The sequence below is a fragment of the Polypterus senegalus genome, chromosome 7 (genome assembly GCF_016835505.1).
Source record: "Polypterus senegalus isolate Bchr_013 chromosome 7, ASM1683550v1, whole genome shotgun sequence".
NCBI classification, from domain to species: Eukaryota; Metazoa; Chordata; class Cladistia; order Polypteriformes; family Polypteridae; genus Polypterus; species Polypterus senegalus.
In genome coordinates, this window is record NC_053160.1 from 123,868,542 (window position 1) to 123,894,589 (window position 26,048).

Below are 26,048 nucleotides of genomic sequence, written 5' to 3' on the forward strand. Positions count from 1 at the left end.
TGAAGTGATCTGGCTACAATTTGTCCATTTTAAATTTCTAGGTGATATTAAGATGAAAACAAAACTAAAAAAAAAATATATTTATTACTGCAATAAATACACAGATTTGGCTCAAAGGTTTTCAGCAAAATGTCATAACTGCACAAGATGTTTTACAGACTTTGCAAAGCACTATACAGTATGCTACAGTCATTTTTGGATCTATGGAGAACACCCAGAACATAAGTAGTACAGAGTCCAACATATATAAAACTTTGTCTTCAATCACTGTCATAGTCTTCAATAATAAACTCTTCTTCGTCTAGCTCAGCCTGCATCATAGTAGGCTGTGGCTGACTGTCAGGTAAATCAATTGCAGCATTTTCTCCAGACTGAAGTTCTGTAATCTCTTTAGAGGTAGTTTTGTCCCACTTTTCATTAGAAAAAGCAGCACTATCTTCATCACTATCAAGATGTTCATGTCCTGTATCTTTATCTGTTAGAGTTTCAAGCTTTGGCCTATAAGCAGAAGGGGGGCAAAAGTCAACATGATAAATTACAAAAAAAAAGTCAAGAAAAATAAAAAAATGCTCAAAACATTAACTAATCATTAAATAATTAATATAAATATGTTCAGTAAAGTACTTCAAGAATGTTAATAGGCTTAAATGATCTTTCTTTCATTCAAAGACTGCTCTGGAAAATATATGGAGCATAGAACTTCATCTTGCTACATCTGACATCTAACTGCAGCTAACTACATAAAACAGGATATATTAGTAGCTGCAAAAGACAATCTTGCAAAAAACAATATCAGACATTACACATGCTTAAGAATGAGATGCTTGCTTTTTACATGTACTGGCATGGTCTGCCAGGTGACACTAGATAGAGATAGGCTAGGGTGTCCGACTTAGCCCTGACAAGCTTTAAAAAGTCAGCAGTGTGAAGGAAAAACAGGAAGAAAGGAGGACCAGAAGATCCATGCAGTGAGATGTTTCAGCTGCAGCAATGTAACCTTAAGGGAATGAATGCAGATATGCACAAGACATCCAAGATGGTATTATCACAACCATTTACCTTTTGATTCTACTATTGGCACATTCACGTTAAAAACCATAATGACTGAATAAAACTTTAAATCTGCTAGCCTTGTTCCGCTGTCTAGCTGTCTGGGTTATACAGAATAGGAGGATGAATCCTCTAACAAAAAAGTGAAGCACAGTGGAAACCAACTCTAGGTAAAGTTAGGCCATAGTTGCAGGGGCAAATGAATTTTGGCTGCAAACTTGTCTCCTTCCAAGGCAGGTTAGTGCAAGGATTAGAAAACAGGAGTTAGGGTGGAGAACATACCAAAAGACGTACTGTATATGTGTTAATAAAAGAATCTGTGCTTGAGGATAGGGTCACCTCAAAATTCTTTCACAAAATCCAATTAAAAAATGCAAATTCCTCAAATGTGGAGCATATTCCTAATATAGAATACTACAGTGAAAATGTTGCATGCACAATTGAACGAGGAAAAAAATTACACCAAGTATAACATTTTACAACACATAGTGAAGAAAATGTCGAGTAGTTCGGCAGGAAGCCTATCAAACATCTTGGGTGAAATCCAGTGTTTGTTCATTGACTGTGGTGAGTCTTGACATTTTTCTCTGGGTCTTGAGGAAGCCTTCTTTAAAACTGCCAAAGATATTCACAAACATGTCATTGCAGATTCCTAAACTGGAGCTATGTAACTGTGACTTCAAGTATGACCTTCAGTAGACAGAGTGATGTGTTACTCTTATGTGATTGGGTCCAGACCCTATGACACAGAATCTGATTAAATTAGTTCAAGAATGTTGTGTAATACTACAGACATTTTTGAAATAGAGTATAGCACAAAACAATGGTAAAGAAAGAAAATTCAAATATTCTTTCTTGAGTGTAAATGCAATCGCTATGTTCTTGAAATTGAAAAACGTAAAGTAGCTCATTTACAAAATTAAATAACCCAATACACTCATTAATGATATGTGGTAGTTTTCTTTTAAGATGCCGGAGGCATCTGTGGTACAGTGGAGAAGGCATGCCCCCAAGAATTACTAATTTCTACATTTTCTCTTGTCAGTAGATGGGGGTAGTGAACTATTGCAGAATCAAGTATTTTCTGTCCTCTAGATGCAGAGAAGGATAAAGATGAGCACTGAGGAAGGTCTACAGGATGGTAGTGAGACCAGATATGTTATATGGCACAGACCAAAAAGTGGCTTGGAGAGCATAATATTAAAAGTTTGGTCCCATTGACAACTTGTGGTCAATTCTTAAAATGCGGGTGGACAAGCATAAGCCCACAAACTGTGATCAACTCCAAGCACTTAAAAGGCAGGAATGGATCACCACCAGTCAGGAATTATACCAGAAGCGGATATCCAACATAACCAGAGCGAATTGCAAAAGTTATGAAGGGTCAACACTGTAAATACAGTACATCTGGAACGTATTCACAGCGCATCACTTTTTCCACATTTTGTTATGTATGTGGAGCCTTATTCCAAAATGGATTAAATTCATTGTTTTCCTCAGAATAATGACAACATGAAAAAAGTTTACTTGAGGTTTTTGCAAATTTATTAAAAATAAAAAAAACTGAGAAATCACATGTACATAAGTATTCACAGCCTTTGCTCAATACTTTGTCGATGCACCTTTGGCAGCAATTACAGCCTCAAGTCTTTTTGAATATGATGCCACAAGCTTGGCACACCTATCCTTGGCCAGTTTCGCCCATTCCTCTTTGCAGGACCTCTCAAGCTCCATCAGGTTGGATGGGAAGCGTTGGTGCACAGCCATTTCAAGATCTCTGCAGAGATGTTCAATTGAATTCAAGTTTGGGCCACTCAAGGATATTCACAGAGTTGTCCTGAAGCCACTCCTTTGATATCTTGGCTATGTGCTTAGGGTCGTGTCCTACTGAAAGATGAACCGTCGCCCCAGTCTGAGGTCAAGAGCGCTCTGGAGCAGGTTTTCATCCAGGATGTCTCTGTACATTGCTGCAGTCATCTTTCCCTTTATCCTGACTAGTCTCCCAGTTCCTGCCGCTGAAAAACATCCCCACAGCATGATGCTGCCACCACCATGCTTCACTGTAGGGATGGTATTGGCCTGGTGATGAGCGGTGCCTAGTTTCCTCCAAAAGTGAAGCCTGGCATTCACACCAAAGAGTTCAATCTTTGTCTCATCAGACCAGAGAATTTTGTTTCTCATGGTCAGAGTCCTTCAGGTGCCTTTTGGCAAACTCCAAGCGGGCTGCCATGTGCCTTTTACTAAGGAGTTGCTTCCGTCTGGCCACTCTACCATACAGGCCTGATTGGTGGATTGCTGCAGAGATGGTTGTCCTTCTGGAAGGTTCTCCTCTCTCCAAAGAGGACCTCTGGAGTTCTGACAGTGACCATTGGGTTCTTGGTCACCTCCCTACTAAGTAAGGCACTTTTCCCCCAGTCGCTCAGTTTAGATGGCCGGCCAGCTCTAGGAAGAGTCCTGGTGGTTTCAAACTTCTTCCACTTACGGATGATGGAAGCCACAGTGCTCATTGGGACCTTCAAAGCAGCAGAAATTTTTCTGTAACCTTCCCCAGATTTGTGCCTCAAGACAATCCTGTCTCGGAGGTCTACAGACAATTCCTTTGACTTCATGCTTGGTTTGTGCTCTGACATGAACCGTCAACTCTGGGACCTTATATAGACAGGTGTGTGCCTTTCCAAATCATGTCTAATCAACTGAATTTACCACAGGTGGACTCCAATTAAGCTGCAGAAACATCTCAAGGATGATCAGGGTAAACAGGATGCACCTGAACTCAATTTTGAGCTTCATGGCAAAGGCCGTGAATACTTATGTACATGTGCTTTCCCAATTTTTTTTTATTTTTAATAAATTTGCAAAAACCTCAAGTAAACTTTTTTCACGTTGTCATTATGGGGTGTTGTGTGTAGAATTCTGAGGAAAAAAATGAATTTAATCCATTTTGGAATAAGGCTGTAACATAAAATGTGGAAAAAGTGATGCGCAGTGAATACTTTCCAGATGCACTGTATTGACCCTTTACATGAATTTGTTGCATTTGCCAATAAAAGCCTTTGATAATTATGAAATGTTTATAATTGTTCTTCAGTATACAACAGAAACGTAAAAATAAAAATCTGAAAATGCTGAAGTAGCCAAGTTTGCAGAACACAACGTGCGTCACTGCCAGAGCTTTAGATCACTACCGTAGTGCTTAATATAGTTGTGCTTGAAAGTTTGTGAACCCTTTAGAATTTTCTATATTTCTGCATAAATATGACCTTAAACATCATCAGATTTTCACTCAAGTCCTAAAAGTAGATACAGAGAAACCAGTTAAACAAATGAGACAAAAATATTTTACTTGGTCATTTATTTATTGAGGAAAATGATCGAATATTACATATTTGTGAGTGGCAAAAGTATGTGAACCTCTAGGATTAGCTGTTAGTTTGAAGGTGAAATTAGAGTCCGGTGTTTTCAATCAATGGGATGACAATCAGGTGTGAGTGGGCACCCTGTGTTATTTAAAGAACAGGGATCTATCAAATTCTGCTCTATACAACACATGTTTGTGGAAGTGTATCATGGCACGAACAAAGGAGATTTCGGAGGACCTCAGAAAAAGAGTTGTTGATGCTCATCAGGCTGGAAAAAGTTACAAAACCATCTCTAAAGAGTTTGGACTCCACCAATCCACATTCAGACAGATTGTGTACAAATGGAGGAAATTCAAGATCATTGTTACCCTCTGCAGGAGTGGTCGACAAACAAATATCACTCCAAGAGCAAGGCGTGTAATAGTCAGCAAGGTCACAAAGGACCCCAGGGTAACTTCTAAGCAACTGAAGGCCTCTCTCACATTGGCTAATGTTCTTGTTCATGAGTCCACCATCAGGAGAACACTAAACAGCAATGGTGTGCATGGCAGGGTTGCAAGGAGAAAGCCACTGCTCTCCAAAATAAACATTGCTGCTCGTCTGCAGTTTGCTAAAGATCACATGGACAAACGAGAAGGCTATTGGAAGAATGTTTTGTGGATGGATGACAGCAAAATAGAACTTTTTGGTTTAAATGAAAAACGTTAGGCTTAGAGAAAGGAAAACTGCATTCCAGCATAAGAACATTATCCAATCTGTGAAACATGGTGGCGGTAGTATCATGGTTTGGGCCTGTTTTGGTGCATTTGGGCCAGGACGACTTGCCTTCATTGATGGAACAATGAATTCTGAATTACATCAGAGAATTCTAAAGGAAAATGTCAGGACATCTGTCCATGAACTGAATCTCAAGAGAAGGTGGGTCATGCAGCAAGACAACTACCCTAAGCACAGAAGTCGTTCAACCAAAGAATAGTTAAAGAAGGATAAAGTTAATGTTTTAGAATAGCCAAGTCAAAGCCCTGACCTTAATCCAATCGAAATGTTGTGTAAGGACCTGAAGCGAGCAGTTAATGTGAGGAAACCACCAACATCCCAGAGTTGAAGCTGTTCTGTACGGAGGAATGCGCTAAAATTCCTCCAAGCCGGTGTGCAGGAATGATAAAAAGTTACAGGAAACGTTTAGTTGCAGTTATTGCTGCAAAGGGGTTTCACACCAGATACTGAAAGCAAAGGTTCACATACTTTTGCCACTCACAAATATGTAATATTCGATCATTTTCCTTAATAAATAAATGACCAAGTATAATATTTTTGTCTCATTTGTTTAACTGGTTTCTCTTTATCTACTTTTAGGACTTGAGTGAAAAATCTGATGATGTTTTATGTGATATTTATGCAGAAATATAGAAAATTCTAAAGGGTTCACAAACTTTCAAGCACAACTGTATGCTGATCAAAATGCAATTTAGCTCAGCTACACTATGTAAATACTTGCCAAGTCCTCTTTTCAACCTCCACTATTTACTGAGTGAAGTGACAGCTTTGCTCATACAATGTGAACTGTCAGCTGGTATTGTTAGGATTCACTATTAAGAATAATCCTGCATAAATTCTATGAAAAAATTTACTTTTCTTAAAGAAAGAGAAAAATCATATCTTTAGGAAAAGCATTTTTTTTTTTATATTTATGCAGGATTATTCTTAATATTGTATCCTAACATATACATATATACATACACACATGGGAGATGCTCAAAAAACATATTTTCGCTGGAAATGGTGAAGGCAGGAGGAGTATTAATTGGCCATTAAAAAGTTGGGACGGCGCTGGGAAAATTGCATCGAAAAGTAAGGTGACTATAAAGTGATGTAATTTGTTTTTGAAATTATTAAAAAAAAATAAGAGTAAAAACAAAAGGTGCAGAAACTATTTGAATGCCCCTTGTCTTATTACTCCTTTTGTAAAAGTGTTTGATATTTGGACTTCAGTCTTCATAAATTTATACACTTCACGTCAATATTTTGTCATTACTATAATATGAAAAAAGTTTCTCTTTTAGTTATGTGTTCAATATTTCTTGCCTCACATTTCCTGTCATCCTACATTTACACAGATCGCTGTAGACATGGAACACACATGAAATATAAGTATTCCAAATAAAGATACATTATTTACCCTATACAATTCCAAACACCTAACACCCAGATAAAGTGACTTCACGTGCCTATATGGGGGAATGGGTGAATAGGCTGCCTGCTCCCAGTGCTGATCAACATTTGCAAAACAAAGGCGCTAATGAAGAGTTGCAAGAGAATTTAAGGTGGCCCAGCATTACAAATATTTTCATGGGCATCCGGGATTTTAGGGTTAAAAGGGGACTGAAAATCGTCTTGTATGTTTTATTAAAATTTCAAATTGCTATTTTCAAATGCTTCTATAACTGACACCCAACTCACACATTTACAGTGTAAGGCACTTAGATAGATAGAGATAGATAGATAGATACTTTATTAATTCCAAGGGGAAATTCACATAATCCAGCAGCAGTATACTGATACAAAGAAACAATATTAAATTAAATAGTAATTAAAATGAAAAGAATTAAAATAAAATTAATGTTCGCATTTACTCCCCCGGGTGGAATTGAAGAGTCAATGAAATAGAGAAAAATAGAGATAAAAAGGTAAAAAGATAAAGTCATATACGGAGCTGCTGGAAAGGCTGCCACTCGGATGCAGCGCCGGAAATGAGATAGCGTTTATTTATTTTGGTGAAGTCCTGATGAAAACTAAAGACTCTGATGAATGATTTTTTTTAAATGATTTTAAATGATTTTCTTCTATTGCTTAGTAAAAGTGATGGAAGATGATCCTTTAAATGGAGTTGCACCTCTTGAAGAACTCTCTCAGTGTCAACACTGAGGACATACTGTATAACATTACACGCGAGTATTCAAGGGATTTTACTTTTTTTTTTTTAAATTAAATCTGTACTGATCCATCTGAATTAGACCTACTGTAAATTTGGTAAATGCCTTTTATGTGATTTGCAGGTAAATGCTTTGATTTCCAACATTATTCAGATTTTATTAATGTTCTGCAACTGCATTATATGCATTGTACTGCTAAACACATGCTGAAACCTGTCTCTGTATATAATACTATAGGTACACAAAAGCAATAACACCTGAATAGTTTCAACAACAAAAAAAAAAACAAACCTGGAAGATTCAACGGTATATCCCTAGCTAAAGTCATACATTTGTGAAATAATGCAAGTATACCTGAATAATAAAGCAATAAAATAAAAATAAGGAGTGAGAATAAGCAAGAGCTGTTTAAAGAACACCTAAAAATAATACTGCGTGGTTTAAGAAGGATTAATGTTTGGTAATAAGAAATTAAATTCCATTGAAAATCTAACAAATTAACAAGCAGTGATATGTACTGAATCTTTCAAACAGCAAAAATGTATATACGGAAATGAAACTCAGATTAACTGGCAAACACCACTGATGACAACAGAACACATTTTATATTTATAAATGCAACACTAGCCTTTATTCTGCCTTATAACAAAAGCGTAAAAATAGTTATAAATGCTTTAAATATTTAGAAATTAGTCAAATATTTTAAGTTTTATAACCTTGTGAATTAATTACCTATACACTAAGAAAGCGCTTCTGTTCCCCTTAAAATAAACATTTAAAATTTCAACACCTTGTTGACTTGATAATAGAAAATTCAAACATACCTCACAAGATATTTTTTCAGAGGAAGTATTCCAATATCCTGTATAAATGAAATCTGAGCTAAAAGGAAAAAAAAAGGATATATTTTAACAGCATAGAAAAAGGTAAAGCATAAACACTATCAAAAGTAAGTTTATGGATCCTTTGGAATTACTTAATTTTTGGTATGAATTGCTCATAAAATGTGGTCTGATCCTCAGCTAAGTCATAATAAATGACAAATAAAATCTGCTAAAACTAATAACACACAAACAATAAGTACTTCATCTTATCAATAATGAATAGAATTGTTAAAAGTATTCACTGTCCAAAAGCTAACTGAAGTATACTAGTCTCGGAGATGAAACTGGGTTGTCATACACCAGGGGTGGGCAGATTTAATCCTGGGGCATCATGCATAACGCCATGTGAAGAGTTCACACTATAACATAGCGTACAGACAAAAGCGGAAATATTCGTACGCACAAAAAAATCCAGATGCATTAATCTGTACGTTCGCCAACTTCCACGTTTTTCCGCTACATAAATCCCAGTTAGCGTGAAAAGTAACGCATGTGTATGCGCCTGCTGCCACTCCCAAACTCCTCCCAGAATTATGCCACTTTGAATATGCAAATCAATATAAATAGCCCTTAAGCTCAGTGTTCTGCGAAAAGGCAATGGCAAAAGCGTGTGGGGAAAATAGAATTTCAGTGAATATCAAGTAGAGGCAAGAAAAAACCTACTATTTTTTGGTCTAAACAGTGGTATAAAAAAAACAAAAAGGAAGTTGATCGAGTGACAGAGTGTCGAAGAAACTCGAAAACTCAAGTTCAAAGTCGCATAGTGCCCGAAATAAAAAAAAAGTTGTCAGATATCAAAGTCACCGTGAAAAGGCGATTCGTAGCCCACCGTCTGAGTGTCATATGAAAGCTTATTAGGGTACAGAGGAAAAAAGAAAAAAAATAGGCGCACAGTGTTGGGAGGAAGCACGGAATGTCAACTTTAATCTCAAAATATCCACTTTAATCACATAGTTTATTTTGTCATTAAATTAGATCATCATAAACTTCATCTTAAAATTGTTTAATTTACTAGTTTCTCAAATCCCATCGTAACTAAAGTAGAACGTTAAATGCTTTGTTTTGTATTTGATCTTTTATGTGCTCTGTGTGTGTGAATCACTACGTGATTCTTAAACTGGCTCTTTTCCTCCGACAGGACGCAGAATCCATTACATTCGTGATATTACAGTATTAAAATACTGAGATGTATACTTGATATAAATTTTCATGATGATATGAGTTAATGCATGTTATTAAACATGGGAACACAGTGGCACAGTGATTGTTCATGCCTCACACAAGATGCTTGCTGCACCATGCGCGAACTTCGATTAAATAATTTATTGCAGCAGTACTGTCTCTTTCAAACTTCAACTTTCAAACTAACCCCCAATTCCTGTCCTTAGTTTTCTTTCTCCAAATACCCAATCGCCACACAATCAGCTCTGTAATAGACGTTAAGCCATCTGTATGCTTAGAATGCAGATTCTTTAAAACTTTTAAGGAACATTGAAATATCTTTGTAGTACATGTTAAATTATTTTATCCATCCAGTGTCACACCAGTCCCAGCAAGAATACAGTGCAAGGCAGGGACAATCCGTGAACAGAGTGCCAGCGTCTTTCTAGCGCTGAGACATCGTGCCCTCACATGTTTATTTATTAGCAATATAGATTATTTAAATTACGTTAAAAGTTTTATCAGTATAATAAACATTTTGCTTCATTTCATCGTAAAAATGATATTTTAAATCATATGTAAAGCTTTATAAAACTTTATAAAGTAACTCGGGTTGTGCAATATAATAACTATCAAGTTTATAGTGAGATACAGTAATCCCTCGCTATATCGCGCTTTGACTTTCAAGGTTTCACTCTATCGCGGATTTTAAATGTAAGCACATCTAAATATATATCACAGATTTTTCGCTGGTTCGCGGATTTCTGCAGACAGTGGGTCTTTTAATTTATGCTACACGCTTCCTCAGTTTGTTTGCCCTGTTGATTTCATACAAGAGACGCTATTGGCGGATGGCTTAGAAGCTACCCAATCAGAGCATGTATTATATATTAACTAAAACTCCTCAATGCTATAAGATATGCATCCTGCGCGGGGCTTGATTGTTTGCTTGTCTCTGCCTCTCTCTCACCCTCTCTGACATTCTCTGCGCCTGACGGAGGGGCTGTGAGCAGAGGTGCTGTTTGCTTAAAAGATACTGACGTCCTCTAAAAAAAATGCCGCTTTATTGCGGTGCTCGGCATATTTAAAAGCACAAAAGCACACATATTGATTTTTTGATTGTTGTTTTAATCTCGCTCTCTCTGACGTGCTCTGCGCCTGACGGAGGAGATGTGAGCAGAGGGGCTGTTTGCACAGAGGCTGTTTGCATAGAAGATACTAACGCTCCTCTAAAAATGCCGCGGCAAACTTAAAAGCACAAGTATTGATTTTTTGATTGTTTGCTTTTCTTTGCAGCTCTCTCTCTCTCCCTCTGAAATTCTCTGCTCCTGAAGAGAAGAAGATCTATTTGCATTCTTTTAATTGTGAGAAAGAACTGTCATCTCTGTCTTGTCATGGAGGACAGTTTAAACTTTTGACTAAAGGGTGTTATTTCATGTCTAGAGGGCTCTAATAATGTTAACAGTGTGGGAGAGTTTATAAGGGCTTAAAATATATAAAAATAACTACACAAACATATGGTTTCTACTTCGCGGATTTTCGTCTATCGCGGGGGGTTCTGGAACGCAACCCCCGCGATCGAGGAGGGATTACTGTAATTGTAATTATAAGTACAAACAGTTCTACAAAGAGCACTTGATGGACCGATTGAGTGCATTTATAGTTTTTGGGATGAAACCGTTTCTGAACCGCGAGGTCCATACAGGAAAGGCTCTGAAGTGTTTGCCGTATGAGAGCAGTTCAATAGACAGCATGGCTGAGGCAGTGTGTGCTTGATGCTGTATATCGATAATTCTCTTTCCGTCTGCTGTACAGCTGTGATTCCCCACTCAGATACAGTCATATAAATACTCTGAGTGGTGCAGTGAGAGTAATATAGAAAAGGATGATCCACTGTGGCAACCCCTAATGGGAGCAGCTGAAAGAAGAAGAAGGTGCAGTGAGAGTTAGAACGCTAAAGCCGCTATTGTATTTAGTTTGACCATTCTGTGCACCATTATATTGTTACAGGTTAATTACAATCAGATGCATTAAACTAAAACAATACGTGTTTAATTTCAGTGTATTTATAAAGCTGCATCAGGGATGTGAATCTAAAAAGAAAGGGAAACCACACTGGAACAGTAGCACTGCTTTGACGCTGGGTGCCGCCATTCTGCAAAACCAAGGGCAGAAGTTGCGTACGCCAGGGTATAAGCTACCGTGGAAATGTGCGTGGCTTTACACATCGCGATTTGAATGTGGAAACATTCATACGCAACATTTTTGTGCGTACGCACCGTTTATACATGAGGCCCCTGGAGGGTCACAGTGGCTGGAGGTTTTTATTCCAACCTAATTGCTTAATAAGAAGCACTTATTGCTCAAGTAACACACCTGCCTCACTTTAGTTGTCTTGCTCTTTAAGATTTTGAACCATGATTGCTTATTTTAGTCTGAAACAGCTGTAGGTCTTGGTTTTTAATTGCTCCTTATTAGCAATAAGATCCAAATGACAAAATAAACCAGCATTTCTCCATTTAGTGGTTTCCGTTTACACCTGTGTGTATTTATCATGCACTATTGGGTTTAATTAAATACTTGGAAGAAAGTGAAGAGAAAAAGTGAAGCATTGAGAATAACTCGTCTGCTTTAGACTTCAAATCATTTGAGTGATATCCTTAGAAAGGAAAAAAAAAATCTAGGATATGATAATGACTTGACATGGCAGAGTTAAAGCACTAGCAAGACAGAAAATTAAATAATTGACAAGAATTGTTTTTTAATTAAGCATCAAGGAAAATTTGCTCATGTGGACCACACCCCATCACCAGAAATATCAGAGGATGTTAAAAGCAGACATGAATAATGCTAGAAAAAAAAAAAAAACATCTCTAAGGCATTTCTCAAGGAATAGACGTTCATTAATCAACAGTAACACATTCGCTGCAAAAGAAAATACAGTACTGTTGCTAAACACCCAAGGAGCAGGTGTGAAAACAAAGAAAGGAATCCAAAAGCAAACTGTCAAATAAATAAGATGTTAAGACATGTTGACTCTGTTTCATGAAAATAATCTTACATATTTACAAAAGCAACTGCATTACAAAGAATTTCTCTAAACACTGTACATGTGACAATAATGACACTATAAACCTACAGTATAAACTTATCGTAGTGCAACACTATCCAAATATAAATACATTTTTGTTTTCCGAGTTAACAACAAACATTTCTCCAACAAAGGATGCCTTTTAATGTCCAGTTTGAACATCTTACTGACCTGTTAACTAAAGGCTCCGATTGGATTTGTTAAGAACTTATAATGTTTAATTTTCTTTAGGGGAAAATTAGAATATCAAAACACCCTGTATGACGTACAGACCTCTTCACTATGACAATATCCTCCCCAGCTGAAATACTCACGGACTTGGTTATATAAACATAGCAAGTAGAGACATACAATTCGCCCAGAAGGGCAAAGCTTCTTTCCCTCTCCAACATACTAGAAGTCTACCAAAGGGAGCAATGCAAGATCCACTGCTGCATAATTCCTTGTTACTGTACATTGCCCCTATTTTTGAAAGTACCAATACCTCAAACACTCATTCTCACACCAGCAGCTTCAGCTTGTGAGAGCTGTATTAACTACAACTTGCTACACCCAGTCGTGTTTGAATATATCATAACAAGTTTGGGCTTTGCATGTCCTATAGAATTTGATTTAAATTATATTAAATACTACACTTATGAAACAATGCTGCAATATGCTGTACTTGTTTGAGACTAACTAAATTAAGTGTGTGTGTGTGTGTGAAACATGTAACCTGTAGTCCAGGCCACAGTCATGCACTGACAACTTGCCGATTCACATTATTATAAAGAGTGTGAATAATGTTTCTGCCAAAGTGCTTTCAGTTTGGCATATTACATCTTTATTCTGTTTTTTTTAATTGTTTTTATTTATTTATTTATTTTTTAATTTTATTATTTTATTTATTTTTTTAATTCATGGTTTTTGATGAGACATTTTGTTGATATTTGTGTTCAATTTCAGCCATGCAATACAAGGCCTCATTTCTTAGTGACAATATTCGGTATTATGAAATTATATCATACAGCATGTACAATGCTGTGATGTTTGCAGAGTCAGTGGAGGTTCTGATTGGGGTTCTCAAGAGACAGAGAGAAATCCGAGTGTCTAGGTTTGTGAGTGTCCTGGATAAAAACCAAGATTTAGGTCTTAATGACCTGTTGGGCACGACTACCAGAAGTGTTCTGTCTATTGAGAGAGAGTCAACCTTGTTGAGAGGTTTACTTACTTCAACAGTGACATTCATGTCTCTGGCGACTCTTCCTATGAAGTCAGTAGACGGACTGGGAAAGCATGAGGTGTCATGAGGTCATTGGAAAGGGTTTTGTGGTGCTGCCAATATTTCTGCAAAAGGACAAAGGTCCAAGGCTTTAGTGTCATGGGGCTTCCTACTTTGCAATATGGTTGTGAGACACGGACACTATCCAGTGACCCAAAATGAAGACTGGAATCTTTCAGTACTGTGTCTCTTTGGAGAATCCAGTATTGCTGTTTTGACTTTGTACAGAACGAGCAGTTGCTCACGAAGTCCTAAATGAGGCACATTACCTGCAATGTGAGGGAGTGTCAGTTATTGTTAAGGACCCGAGCTGGTGTACCGGGCCATGGGGATGCCCATGTGCTGCGACCTGGCTGCGACAGACAGATGGTCATTTCTAGGTGGTGGGCCTGGACCATGTGTCTACCCTGGGGGTCGGGGGCTGTCAACCAGGATCCTAAGCTGTTTCATTTTGTGACGGGTGTGGCAACACGCTGTACAGTAAAAAAGAGAAAAACCATCACCATGGAAAATAAAGTAGAAATAATAAAAATATCAGAGAGAGGTACAACTCCAGCATTCATTTGCAGAGCACTTGGTTACAGTTGGTCAGCAATAGAATTTATTAAAATAATGCACCTGTTCTGACTTACATACAAATTCAACTTAACATACAGTCCCTATTTCGTACATAACCCGGGGACTGCCTGTATTCTTTTAACAATCATGTAGAATCAACCATTCTGTGCCCATTCCTTGAACATCTTATTGATCAGGAAATTCAGATTGCTCATAAAAATATTGTGCCAGTTTTATATACATAAATGGGAAAAAAGCCTACATTAGCAAAAAACAAACACATGCATTTAGTTTAAGTCCTATATTACAAGGTTGATGTGGTGTGAAATTTTATATATACAGTACATTTATAAATATTTTGTATGTCTATTTTTAAGTCAGACAAAGCAAATGTAATAGTGTTTTATTCAAGAAAACAGTAATTCTTTGATGTTTAAAGAACCCTCCCCCCAGTCTTTAGGACTGACTTAAGAATTTTATGGCAGAGCTGGGGGGAAGTGCTTAAAACAAGTTTAGCAAGCGATTCCCTGCAACACAAGAAGGCTTCCTAGCTGGCAAGCTTCAATAAACAAAAGGTTTTTGGGACCATGTGTTTAAAATAAGCTAGTAACTGGGGAATGTGTAGCATCAGAATTCTATTGGTCTAAAGTTGGCTGCTTGGTTTTGAATCAGAAGCAATTCTGTACCATAACCCTATTGGCCGTAGAATTTGAACAGAGAATTATAAATTTGGTTGCTTTACCCTTCCCTCTCTCACCATCACCATTAAAAGGACAGCACACTGAAGAGCACAGCTCAGCCGCCATATTTAGACAGGCTGAGGTCTGTCCTGAAGGCGGCTAGAAAATGATGACCTACAATTAAAGTAACTACAAGTCTGAGTGACTCACTGTTTATAAGGTATTGCAAATCTATGGGATTTGAGGCATTCGGACTAAGGCCACACATTAAAGAATACAAACGGGGGAAATATAAAACTCTTCCAAGAAAAAACAAAGTTCTACTCACCGCATTAAAATGCCGGACCACGATTTCTATCAGTTGGCTTATCTTTGCATTTGGCGAGTTTCAACACAATGCTGGCATTGTTTTATGGAAAAGCATTATTGATGTTGTTAGATTCGCAGAGAATCTTTTGAGCTGAAGTGATTTTCTGGCCATTATGCAAACATTGATGCTTTTTTCCCCTCCCTAGTTCATGAATCTATGTAAAATGTATTTACCCAGTTTTATTAGTGATTCTTGATAATATTAGGTAAGCACAAAAAACACCATAGGAATCAATGTGAAAATAATGGCTATGCCAAGCTCATTAGAGGATGCCTATGTAAAATGCTAATCATTCCACATCATAAAATTAACCTGCAAATTAAAAAAACACAAATATTCAAGACCAGATATATTATACAATCAGTTATTCTGATCACTCCAAACTCCTCAGCAGGAGCAATGTTCAAAGCTGGGGCTGAATGCCGAAAGCGGTAGCTTTTATTTTGTGCGCAGTGCCCCATTATAGCCTTACAAAAACACCAACATGAACAAGATATATCTGATTTTCTTGGAGAGGCACTTTCACGTCCCGTGAGAGGAAAAAAAAAAAAAAGTGTTTCTTCCCAATGAAGAGGCGTATCAATGAAAATTAAAAGATCTGTTGATTGGTGAAAGTGAAATCCCACGAGAGAAAATTTCAAGCCCCGCGAGACAAGAGCTTATGCAAAGAGATTTGGAAAGGTTCTTCCCACATAACCACGCATATGGTTCAATCATTTCTCATTTGTGTGAATGCTTTTGTCAGACTTGTAGAGAGAAAAACGATATTCACTCATGTGCAGTTATACGTTGTGTTGTCACAATATAATTCCAATAACGGAATCAAAATTCAATGCAATATTGATGAAAAGTTAAAAGCGAAAACAAATCGAATATATGGACATAGGTGATATGACAGAAGTATGTAGATATTGTTTAGCTTTAAACTTTAAGTCGGAGACTTGTAGATCGTCTAATTTGTGTTCCCATTAGGGAAAAATAGTGTTTCTTCCCAATGAAAAGGCCTATCCGCGAGAATTAAAAGATTTGTTGTTTGGTGAAAGTAAAATCCATATACACGACAGAGACACAAAGTTGCTGGCAAGTAGTGTGGTGGGATTGGCGAGCGAAGTCCTTAAGTATATTTTTAATTTAAAAACCACGCTTATCTTTATCACACAATTTCATAGGGCAAATGAGTATATACCATATATATATACCCAACACCTTTTTCCAAGGAGACTTAACACTGTTTATGAGATATAATTGGTTACACTTCTTTTGGTTTTTCCCCCAATTTGATTATAACCTATAGACAAATTTAACTATTAGATTATTATTGTTGTGTACCACAAAAAGTCCCAATTCTTCTTGTATCACCTATGATTACACTGATTAAAATATCACTTGTATGATTCAAAAACTTTGGAGACATTCAGCAAATAACTAATGATTACCCAAACTTAAGTGACTGGCTTAAAGATGAATCATTAAAAAAAAGTATCCCATTTGGAATTATACAGAATATCTTCCTAGCCCATTTATAACATTTACTGACCAAACTTGCCGTCATGAACACCAGGAATTTAAATGCCACTTTGACTTTGTACTTATAAGTTTGTACAAGCTCACATCATTCGGTTTCCTGTAAAAAGCTCCTTTTGAAAATGCATGGATTTAAGAGTACTGAAGAAAAATAAAAATGCTTTGATGTATCAACGATCAAAAATAGCTACAAAAATTAAGTATACATTTTCCCATTAAGACTTTAGGAGAAAACACTTGAAGTCTTAAAAACACAATTACTATTGGTTAAGAAATTTATTTTCTGCTTACCTTGATTTCTCATTGGGTTGGTCAATAAGGCCAGATAAGGCAAAAGTTGAGTCTGAAGACACGTCGGTGATAAACAGAAATTGACAAAGAGAGATTTTGCAGCAAGACAGTTTTCACGATACTGAAACAGAATAAAATATATATTATAACGAAAAATTAGTAATAGCTCTCTTTAAAAGGTATTAACTATACACATCCATTTTTCATCCCAGCAAAATTTGGACACACAAATGCCTTCTGGGGAGACATTGCTCCATTTTGGATCTCCTTTTGCTTTTATACTGGTGTTACATTTGAACCAGAGAGGAACTATGTATTAGGGAGGCAAATGACTTGGTTAGTTGAGGATTGTTTAGAATAGGGAATGAGGTGAAAGGGAGTTTAGGACAGGTCAGGTTTATAACTTAACTAAAAGAAATGGACAGTAGTACTAAGATACCAATTTATACCTATTTAGTGGAAAGTTGACGGACTCATTCATTTACTTACTCATTCATCAACAAAAACATTATTTCACATTTGATTAAAAAGCTAAGATTTGTCAGGAAGGTATTTAGCAGTAGTTATCTGCTAAGAAAGGACATTTCAATATAGCAATATATAAACCTCCCCCCACAAAAGAAAAACAAAATATCAAAAAACTAAAATCTCAAAAATGCCTTAACGGATTTGATTGAAATATGGTGTCATATGGGAAAATTATCTTGACACTTATTTCTTAATGATTTTTAATAAAAAAAGCTATAACAAGAAGGATATTCTTAGGCAATGTGTCACTTTTTGTTTCAGCTGTGAACATTGAGAAATAGGGCATGAAGTTCATGAAAATGAATGACTCGAGCAAAACTGCGCCACTGACCAAGCTGTCGCTGTAAATCACACAGAAAAATGGGGATGGCTGAGAGTAAAAAGGGTAGCTGTACTGCACAGGAAAAAGAGACAAGGTATCAGGTTGCATAGAAAATGAGATGTGAAGTGGGCAAAGAAAAGTTAGGCACAATGGATTATTAGTAAGTGGCTTCTTTGGATAAAAGCAGTCTCTCCCCTATTCTATTGGCCTCTTCTTACACCTCGTAATGGTGCAAAAAATGGTTACAAATTCCAGCCACATTGTAACGTCACATACTCTTAAATGCATAAACTGGAAGGAACAGGGAGGAGCTTTGCGGTACAATACATGCGATACTGCAGAGAATCAGGGTGACACTTCAAGGTCAAACCACCTTATGCCGCTACTCTGTGGTTCACAAAAGTATAAACAGGAAACTGCCAGTACAGCATACCAGCCCATTTCCTGCCCTTTGTATAACACAAGCCAGGAAAGTGAGGGCATGCCTTGGTCAGTTTAAACGCTTGTACGGCTCACTATTTTAGAGTGGATTTTTGCAATTGACTAGAAATTACAGGGGATAGTGACCTGAGAATGTTGAAACTGGTGTTATAAATCTCATGTATGCAAACAACTTTAATAATATCAAAAAAATAGTTTAGAGGGGGAATATGGGTGACTTTAATTACCCATATATTATTATTGTCAAAAACAGATTTCTCTCTTGTCACACAAGCGTGCATGGGAGACAGCTAAAGGGCCTGAATGAGAGTAATTCCATGTCAGACCAGGGGGTGGCAGAGTGCACCAACTCTCTCTCACTTCTCTGCAGACCCAGTTATGAGAAATTCTGCCTGTCGCAGATAACATCGCTTCCGGTCCCGGGGCACAATGACATCACTTCCAGTCCTGGCCCAATGACACTACTTCTAGTTCCAACTCTACTGAGGACATCACTTCCTCTGCTCTCCCATAAAGCGGACTTCTTTGTGACAAGCAAATCAGTTCTGTTCTCGGCTCAAACCTGTACAATTCTGTACAATTATTCATTTAATTTTGCAGCCAGGAAACAATATACAGGTGGCTGCCCCAAACCTTATTGTGGCATTTGTTGATTTTGTGACACACTAAATATTAATTCTGAAATTGTGAAATAGTAGTAACACTCGTTCTTCTTAGTATTGATTCTACACGTAACAACTGCACTTTCCTGCTCACTCATTCTTTTAAAAGAGTGTTCAAACCCTTGGACTACTATACAGATGCATACAAAACATACACACCTCTTCAAACCAAGCAACAGTCCTGTCTCCTGTCACTCAATATGCGGTTTTTAAAAATTAGCCTTCTACTTTCAACATTGAACAAACAAATCTGCAATAGGGCTGTCAAAATTGGTAAATATTTAAATTCATGTGCTTCAATAACTGTACATTCAATTTTACTCTAACATAGCTTAAATCTTCTAAAGTCTTCAAATAAAAGTAACTCTTTAAAACACAATCCTTCATAAAGTGTGAATCATTACACACATGAATATATATATAAAACAACAAAGCTAAGATGTGTTATGAAGATAATGGCATTTCATGGAACTCAGTGCCCCTTTTTATTTACAGCAGGGATACTGAAGGAGAAGTTTGGTATTATATGTTCTACCATCATGCGATTACTTTTAAATTAATGCCTTTTACTTTTCGCCCATTACACTTAGTTATTTTAGGTAGCCTACTAAGTTTTATTGTACTTTGAAGTAGGGTGAAACGACACCTTTTATTGGCTAACTAAATAGATTACAAATGCAAGCTTTCGAGGCAGCTAAGGCCCCTTCATCAGGCAAGGTGTAAAAAAGAAACTGAAAAATACTCTAGCTTATATTGGGACAGCAAAGTGATTTTTTCCTTTCATCTTAATGTTTTTGTTCAAATGTTAGCGAAATGAATACACCTGAGATGAATTAACCCTGAAAGAACAGAACAATGAACTAATAAAATGTAGAGATAATATAAACCAATGCTTCCATAGAAATTACAATTTATTCTACACCAATAAAAAAAACTTAAATTAAATTATTTAGGCAGTGTGAAACCTCCAAACCATGAGAAAGTGCAAATGGAAATGGAGCCTGCATGACTTATCAAAAATTGGCCAAGATCCAAAACTGGTCTGAAAAACAAAAGGCATCAATAATGAATTCCCATTATCATCAGGCACCAGATAACCAATTGCACACAAGCTTGGAGGTGTACGTGAGCATGAACTACCACCGTCTAGTGATCAGGCGAGTGTGCGTGATTAACTCCGTGGCTTAAAGGGGCACGGAACGCATGACAAGGGAATAGGTGTCTACGCTAATTGCTAGAAGATGGAACATTAATTGGGTGGGTGCAATTTTCACGATAATTTTTTTTTTTTTTTCCTTTGATGCTTGAGATAATTGTGTAATTTTAGTACATTTTTAAAAGCTATTGTATTTGTCTACCTTTCTGCTACATGCACTTTTTGGGAACTGTTTTTGTCATTTTTTGCAAAACAAATTGCACCTTTTTCTTAAATTGCGTTATATGCCTTCATTTCTGCAAATTGTAACATTCATTTTCACTTTATGCAGATGTATAGCTGTACTTATTTTAGAGCTAATGTTTCGGCAATAGTACCCTTAATTTTCCCAATGAGTTGCAGGAGTGGATGGATTGGTAACGATCCGAGTTTGAATACAAAAAAAAACAAAACAAACATTACTTAACTGGAACGATATGGACTGAAACAATATTCTGTCAGTTTTTAACTCGGCCTAAATATTTTTACTGAAACAACAGTGTTAATATTTTTGACACCAGTATACTGTATATGTTTTAAAAACACACCTACAAAACTCTCTAAAATCCAGGTTTTTCCATGGTAAGAAAATTTTCTGAATATGGAATAATACCGAGAAATAAATTAATGCATTTATTTCTAGCTAGATTGACTACCGCAAAGCATTATTCACAAGTCATTCTGCATAAACCTTTCACTTGATTTAAAATGCTGCTGCAATAATCATAGCCAAAAAAAAGAAAATACAACCTTAGCATCTCTTTTTCTTAGACATTTCTATAAAAAGATAACTAATAAATTACAAACTCCTACTAACCCTATTTAATTCTCTTTATCTTCTTGGTGTCCTGCTCTGGCACCTGGTGCCAATGCTGTACTTCCAAGCTTTTCTTCCTGACCATGGAAAGACAATGATACTGGGAGCCATATAATCAACAGATTTAAAGGCCCATCACAGACGTACATTAGTTTGCAAAAATATTCAATCCCCTCAAAACTCATTGTCATTTTCTGCATGACAAAATATTTGTACACATATTTATCCATTCAGTATTTGTAATGTGAGCTCTTATGCTTGTAACAATATATTTCCAAAGTCAAAATAAATTTTCTGTAGATATTTAGATGAAAAAGAAACTCAAAAGTTAGTGTTTGCATAAGTATTCAAGCCCTATAAATTAATTCTATGTTGAGAACCCTTTTGCTGCAATAATAGCCTTAATTCTTTTGGTGTACCAGTCTTGCACATTGTTCAGAAGTGATTTACCACCATTCTTTTTGGCAGAATTTAAAGAAATCCTCTAGGTTGGTAGGATGGCGCCTCTGGACAGCAGTTTTCAAACAGTGCGAGAGATTCTCAATAGAATTAAGATCAGGATTTTCACTTGGCCATTCCAAACCATTCATCTCTCGGTTTTTGAGCGATTCTAATGTCGCTTTGGCCTTGTGCCACTGTCATGTTGAAAGATGAGCCTTCTCCAGAGCCGTAGGTTCCTAGGAGACTGGAGCAATCTCTCCTGCAATATTATGCAATATTTGTGTCCAGCCATTGTCCCTTCAGCTCTGACAAGATTCCCAGTCTCAGCAGATTAAAAACATCCCCATACCACAATGTTGCCACCACCATATTTCAGCTGTGTTGCAATGTATTTCTTAAACATGGGCACTTTTAGCTTTAGGCCACATATACATCTTTGATGTCTGGCCAAAACGTTACGCAAACAGTATTTTGACATTTTGTTCTTCACTTAATTTCTACAGAAAATTGTTTATTTTGATTTTGGAAATGTATTGTTACAGCATAACAATTTTCATTAAAATAATGAATGGATAAATGTGTGTACAAACCTTTTGTCTCCAAAAAAAATGGTGACTTTCAAAGGGATTTAAAACTTCTGCATGCCACTGTATACTTTAGAACACCCAAGAGGGGGTAGGAACCTCACTGAACAAAGTTTTTAGAACAACAGTTATGACAGTGTCTGATTTTGTACTATAACTGACCATGGACCCATCAGAAGTTTATATTCTCCAGGAATGATACAGATTAGATTTTTTTTCCCTCTCTTCTGTTGTGAACTGGCAACAATACAACAATTATGTTAAGGAAGAAAAAAGCAGTTTCAAAGTAATTAACATAAATGGATCGTGTGTCTTTATGTTTACGCATTACATAATCTGTGAAGTTTAAAATTTAAATTTTCCTGTGAACATGCTACAGCACTTTAAGCCCTTGGGGAACATCACTGTACAAAGATAAACAGAATTGCAGTGAAAATATAAACCCTTGACACACATTTTTCAAAAGTAAAAGCAAAAAGTGATTCAGGTAATCCAAGTTAACAAGGTTAGTAAGCTTAGGGTTAACATTGACCAGAGGTAAATTAATTGAAACAATATTTAAGAACTGACAAGCTTTTTTGGGCTGAATGGCCTATTCTCCTGAAAACTGGTCTAATGCTCAAGATGAACAAGGATATAATGTTTTACTCTACACTTCTGCTTTAACATTTTAGCTGTCACTACAAAACCAATAAAAATACAAAGAAAAACAAACTGGAAAAGCTAAGCACTAAACAATATATGTAGTACTTGTGCACACCAATTGTACATACCTTTTTATTTATTATAAGCCACTGTGGTTTATGAAAGGGCTTAAATCCCATTCCAACATGAATACCGGAAGAACATCTGGCTTTATTGGAATGAATGATCCCTCGTGTAGATACTGCTGCACTATATTCTGCTAATGTTGAGCGACACTTAAAAAGACAAAAAAGAAAATCATAAATCTGCAAACGAAAAACTAGAAAACGTACAGTACATTCACAAAGTATTCATTGTGCTTCATTTTACACATTTTCTTACATAATAACTGCACTGCGAAATGCATTTAATGAATTTAATAAATAATCTATATATTGTACACCACAATTACAAAGAAAAAAATGTTTTACACTGTAAATGTATTAGAAATTAAAAAAAGAAATTTCACATGTACACAAGTCTTTCAATCCTACTCTCTATACTTATTTGAAGCACTGTAGGCAGTGACTACAGAGTCAAGCCTTCTTACGTATGATTCCACAATTGGCTTTGCTAATCTTCTCCCATTTTTCTTTGCAGAACATCTGAAACTCTGTCAGGCTGGATGGGAAGGATCAATATAATGCTATTTTACAGGTCTCTCTGAACATGATGAATCAGTGCTCAAGACCAGGCACTGGATAAGCCATTCAAGAACATTCATACACTTGTCCTGAGTCACTTCTGTGCTGTTCCAAATGCATACTTTTGGTGACAGTCATATTGGAATGTTAATATTTGCCCCAACCAGAGTTCCAGAGCACTCTTTGTGAGGTTTCTATCAAGTATTTTTCTATGAGTGTAAGAGGAAAAAAATAAATTAAAAAGCAAAGAATTTACTCCACTCGCTACAAATGAGTCAACCAAAGGGACCAGAACATACTAATTCCATGCCAGGTCAGGGGGCGGCAGGTTACACTAAATCTCTCTCTTTTTTCTCTGCAGACCACACACAAGAAACTCCGCCTGTATCAGATTATGGTCCCATGACATTACTTCCCTTGAACTACCTTAAAATCCTGCCATCCAACCTAGTTGGATCAGTTCCCTTTTTGGACTCTTGACACTTCAACCTTTTTGAAACCAGGGAAAGTATATGGGTGGCTACTTCAAACCTTCGTTGTGTGTTCGGCTACTTATTACACACACACACACGTATATATATATATATATATATATATATATCTATATCTATATCTATATCTATATCTATATCTATATCTATCTATATCTATATGTATATGTATATGTATATATATATATATATACACATATATATATACACACATATATATATATATATATATATACACACATATATATACATATACATATATATACATATACATATACATATATATATATATATATATATATATATATATATATATATATATATATATATGTGTGTATATCTATACTAATAAAAGGCAAAGCCCTCACTCACTCACTCACTCACTCACTCACTAATTCTCCAACTTCCCGTGTAGGTAGAAGGCTGAAATTTGGCAGGCTCATTCCTTACGCTTACTTACAAAAGTTGGGCAGGTTTAATTTCGAAATTCTACACCTAATGGTCATAACTGGAAGGTATTTTTCTCCATTAACTGTAATAGAGTTGAGCTGGAAAGACATGGGGGGCGGAGTTTCATGTGACATCATCACGCCTCCCATGTAATCACGTGAACTGACTGTCAACGCAGTACGTAGAAAACCAGGAAGACCTCCAAAAATCGCTTAAGAAAACATGCATTATATAATTGAGAAGGCAGGGAAACAATAAGAAGCGAGCGAGTGACATATACTACCATATTCATGAGTGCTGCTACCTCGGAAAGAAAGCAAGGTGTAAACCTAACCTTTAAATTAAGTTCATAGACAGGCTACGCTGGCGTTTCACATGCCCACAGGTAATGCGGGATACAAGTTTAATGAGAGGACGCAGGATATAAACGAGAGTTTTGATCACTTTGTAACTAAGTTAAAATTGTAGGTGAAGGGGTGTGCTTATGCAAATTCCGAGAGACTGTGTTTGTGGGGGATTGACAGTTAAGGGGTGGGGAGTCACGTCATCATCTCCCCTCCCATTCATCTAATTTCGCTCTGAGCTGAGCTCCGCGGCTAACGCCGTCTTCCGAACCAGTTCGTCAGACTGCCACCAAATACTCACAGAAAAATCCACAAGTTAATATACACACTGTCTCTAGAGTTTCTCCACACTGAATCCTCCAGGCACTACTTACAAAAGGTCACATTGACAATCGTGTTACGTTATTTTTAAAATCTTTCCTTTTCTTAGCACAAGCACAGCTGAGAAGCTTCGATGCATGTGCTCCATAACGCGTTAAAAAATAATGCATTTATAATCACACTTTGCATTACAAGCAAAGGGGAGCTTTTGTCAATGCATGATTTCCTGGTACACCGATTACTTTGATCAGCGCATCCCGATTCATTTTACCTTCGCACCACCTTAGTTTGAGAAGAAGTATGAAAAAATATGAGGTTAACACAGAAAAACAGATCACCAATTCAAGCTTTATGAATAATCGATTCGCCATCAATAATTGTTTTGGTAAAGCCATCCTCCTTCCATTTTATAATTTTTCCACCACTAGCCATGATTAAATGAACGGTAAAAAAGTAAGAGCAAAGCGAGGGTGACTTATTTAGGCAGGCATATATATGACAGCAACACTCATGACAATGTCAATCATGTTACGTTATTATTAAAATGTTTCCTTTTCTTTTTCATTACTTCTTTAACACACTACTTCTCCGCTGCGTGGCGGGTATTTTGCTATATATATATATATGAATGACCTCCAAAGAGCGCTGAGACTTTTGATATCATGAACGTGTCTGCAAAAACTGGGGTCTCCTGCCCAGCAAAAGTCGAGCAGCCAGCGCTGCGGCATAGCTGTGCCGCCTTTGAGACGCTGACTGCGCTTCTGCCTTAAGTCAAAGTGAGCACTTTTAATTTTTTCATCCTCCCCGCGCTATAGCCCAGACAAGTGCAAACACGGACCCCTTTTCTACACCACGGCAAAATAATATTAAGGCGATTCACACTTTCTTTTGCACGATACGATTATGAGGTCCTCAGCTCGGATTATGAAGACACGCACAGGAGTGGAGGACTGACAGTGCCA

General features: G+C 36.8%; 1 protein-coding gene across 2 annotated transcripts in view; it reads right to left on the bottom strand.

Moving 5' to 3' along the window:
- Positions 1 to 65: 65 nt before the first annotated feature.
- The window catches only part of rad17 (RAD17 checkpoint clamp loader component), a 120,189-nt gene continuing 94,206 nt past the window's right edge, over positions 66 to 26,048 (bottom strand). For both annotated transcript variants that reach the window (XM_039759243.1, XM_039759242.1), the window contains exons 14-17: positions 22,926 to 23,072; positions 17,163 to 17,283; positions 8,167 to 8,224; positions 66 to 498 (exon numbers count right to left, since the gene is read on the bottom strand). In XM_039759243.1, the coding sequence (XP_039615177.1) occupies positions 261 to 498; positions 8,167 to 8,224; positions 17,163 to 17,283; positions 22,926 to 23,072 (564 nt within the window). In that variant the 3' untranslated portion in view covers positions 66 to 260. The remainder of the gene's footprint in view (positions 499 to 8,166; positions 8,225 to 17,162; positions 17,284 to 22,925; positions 23,073 to 26,048) is intronic.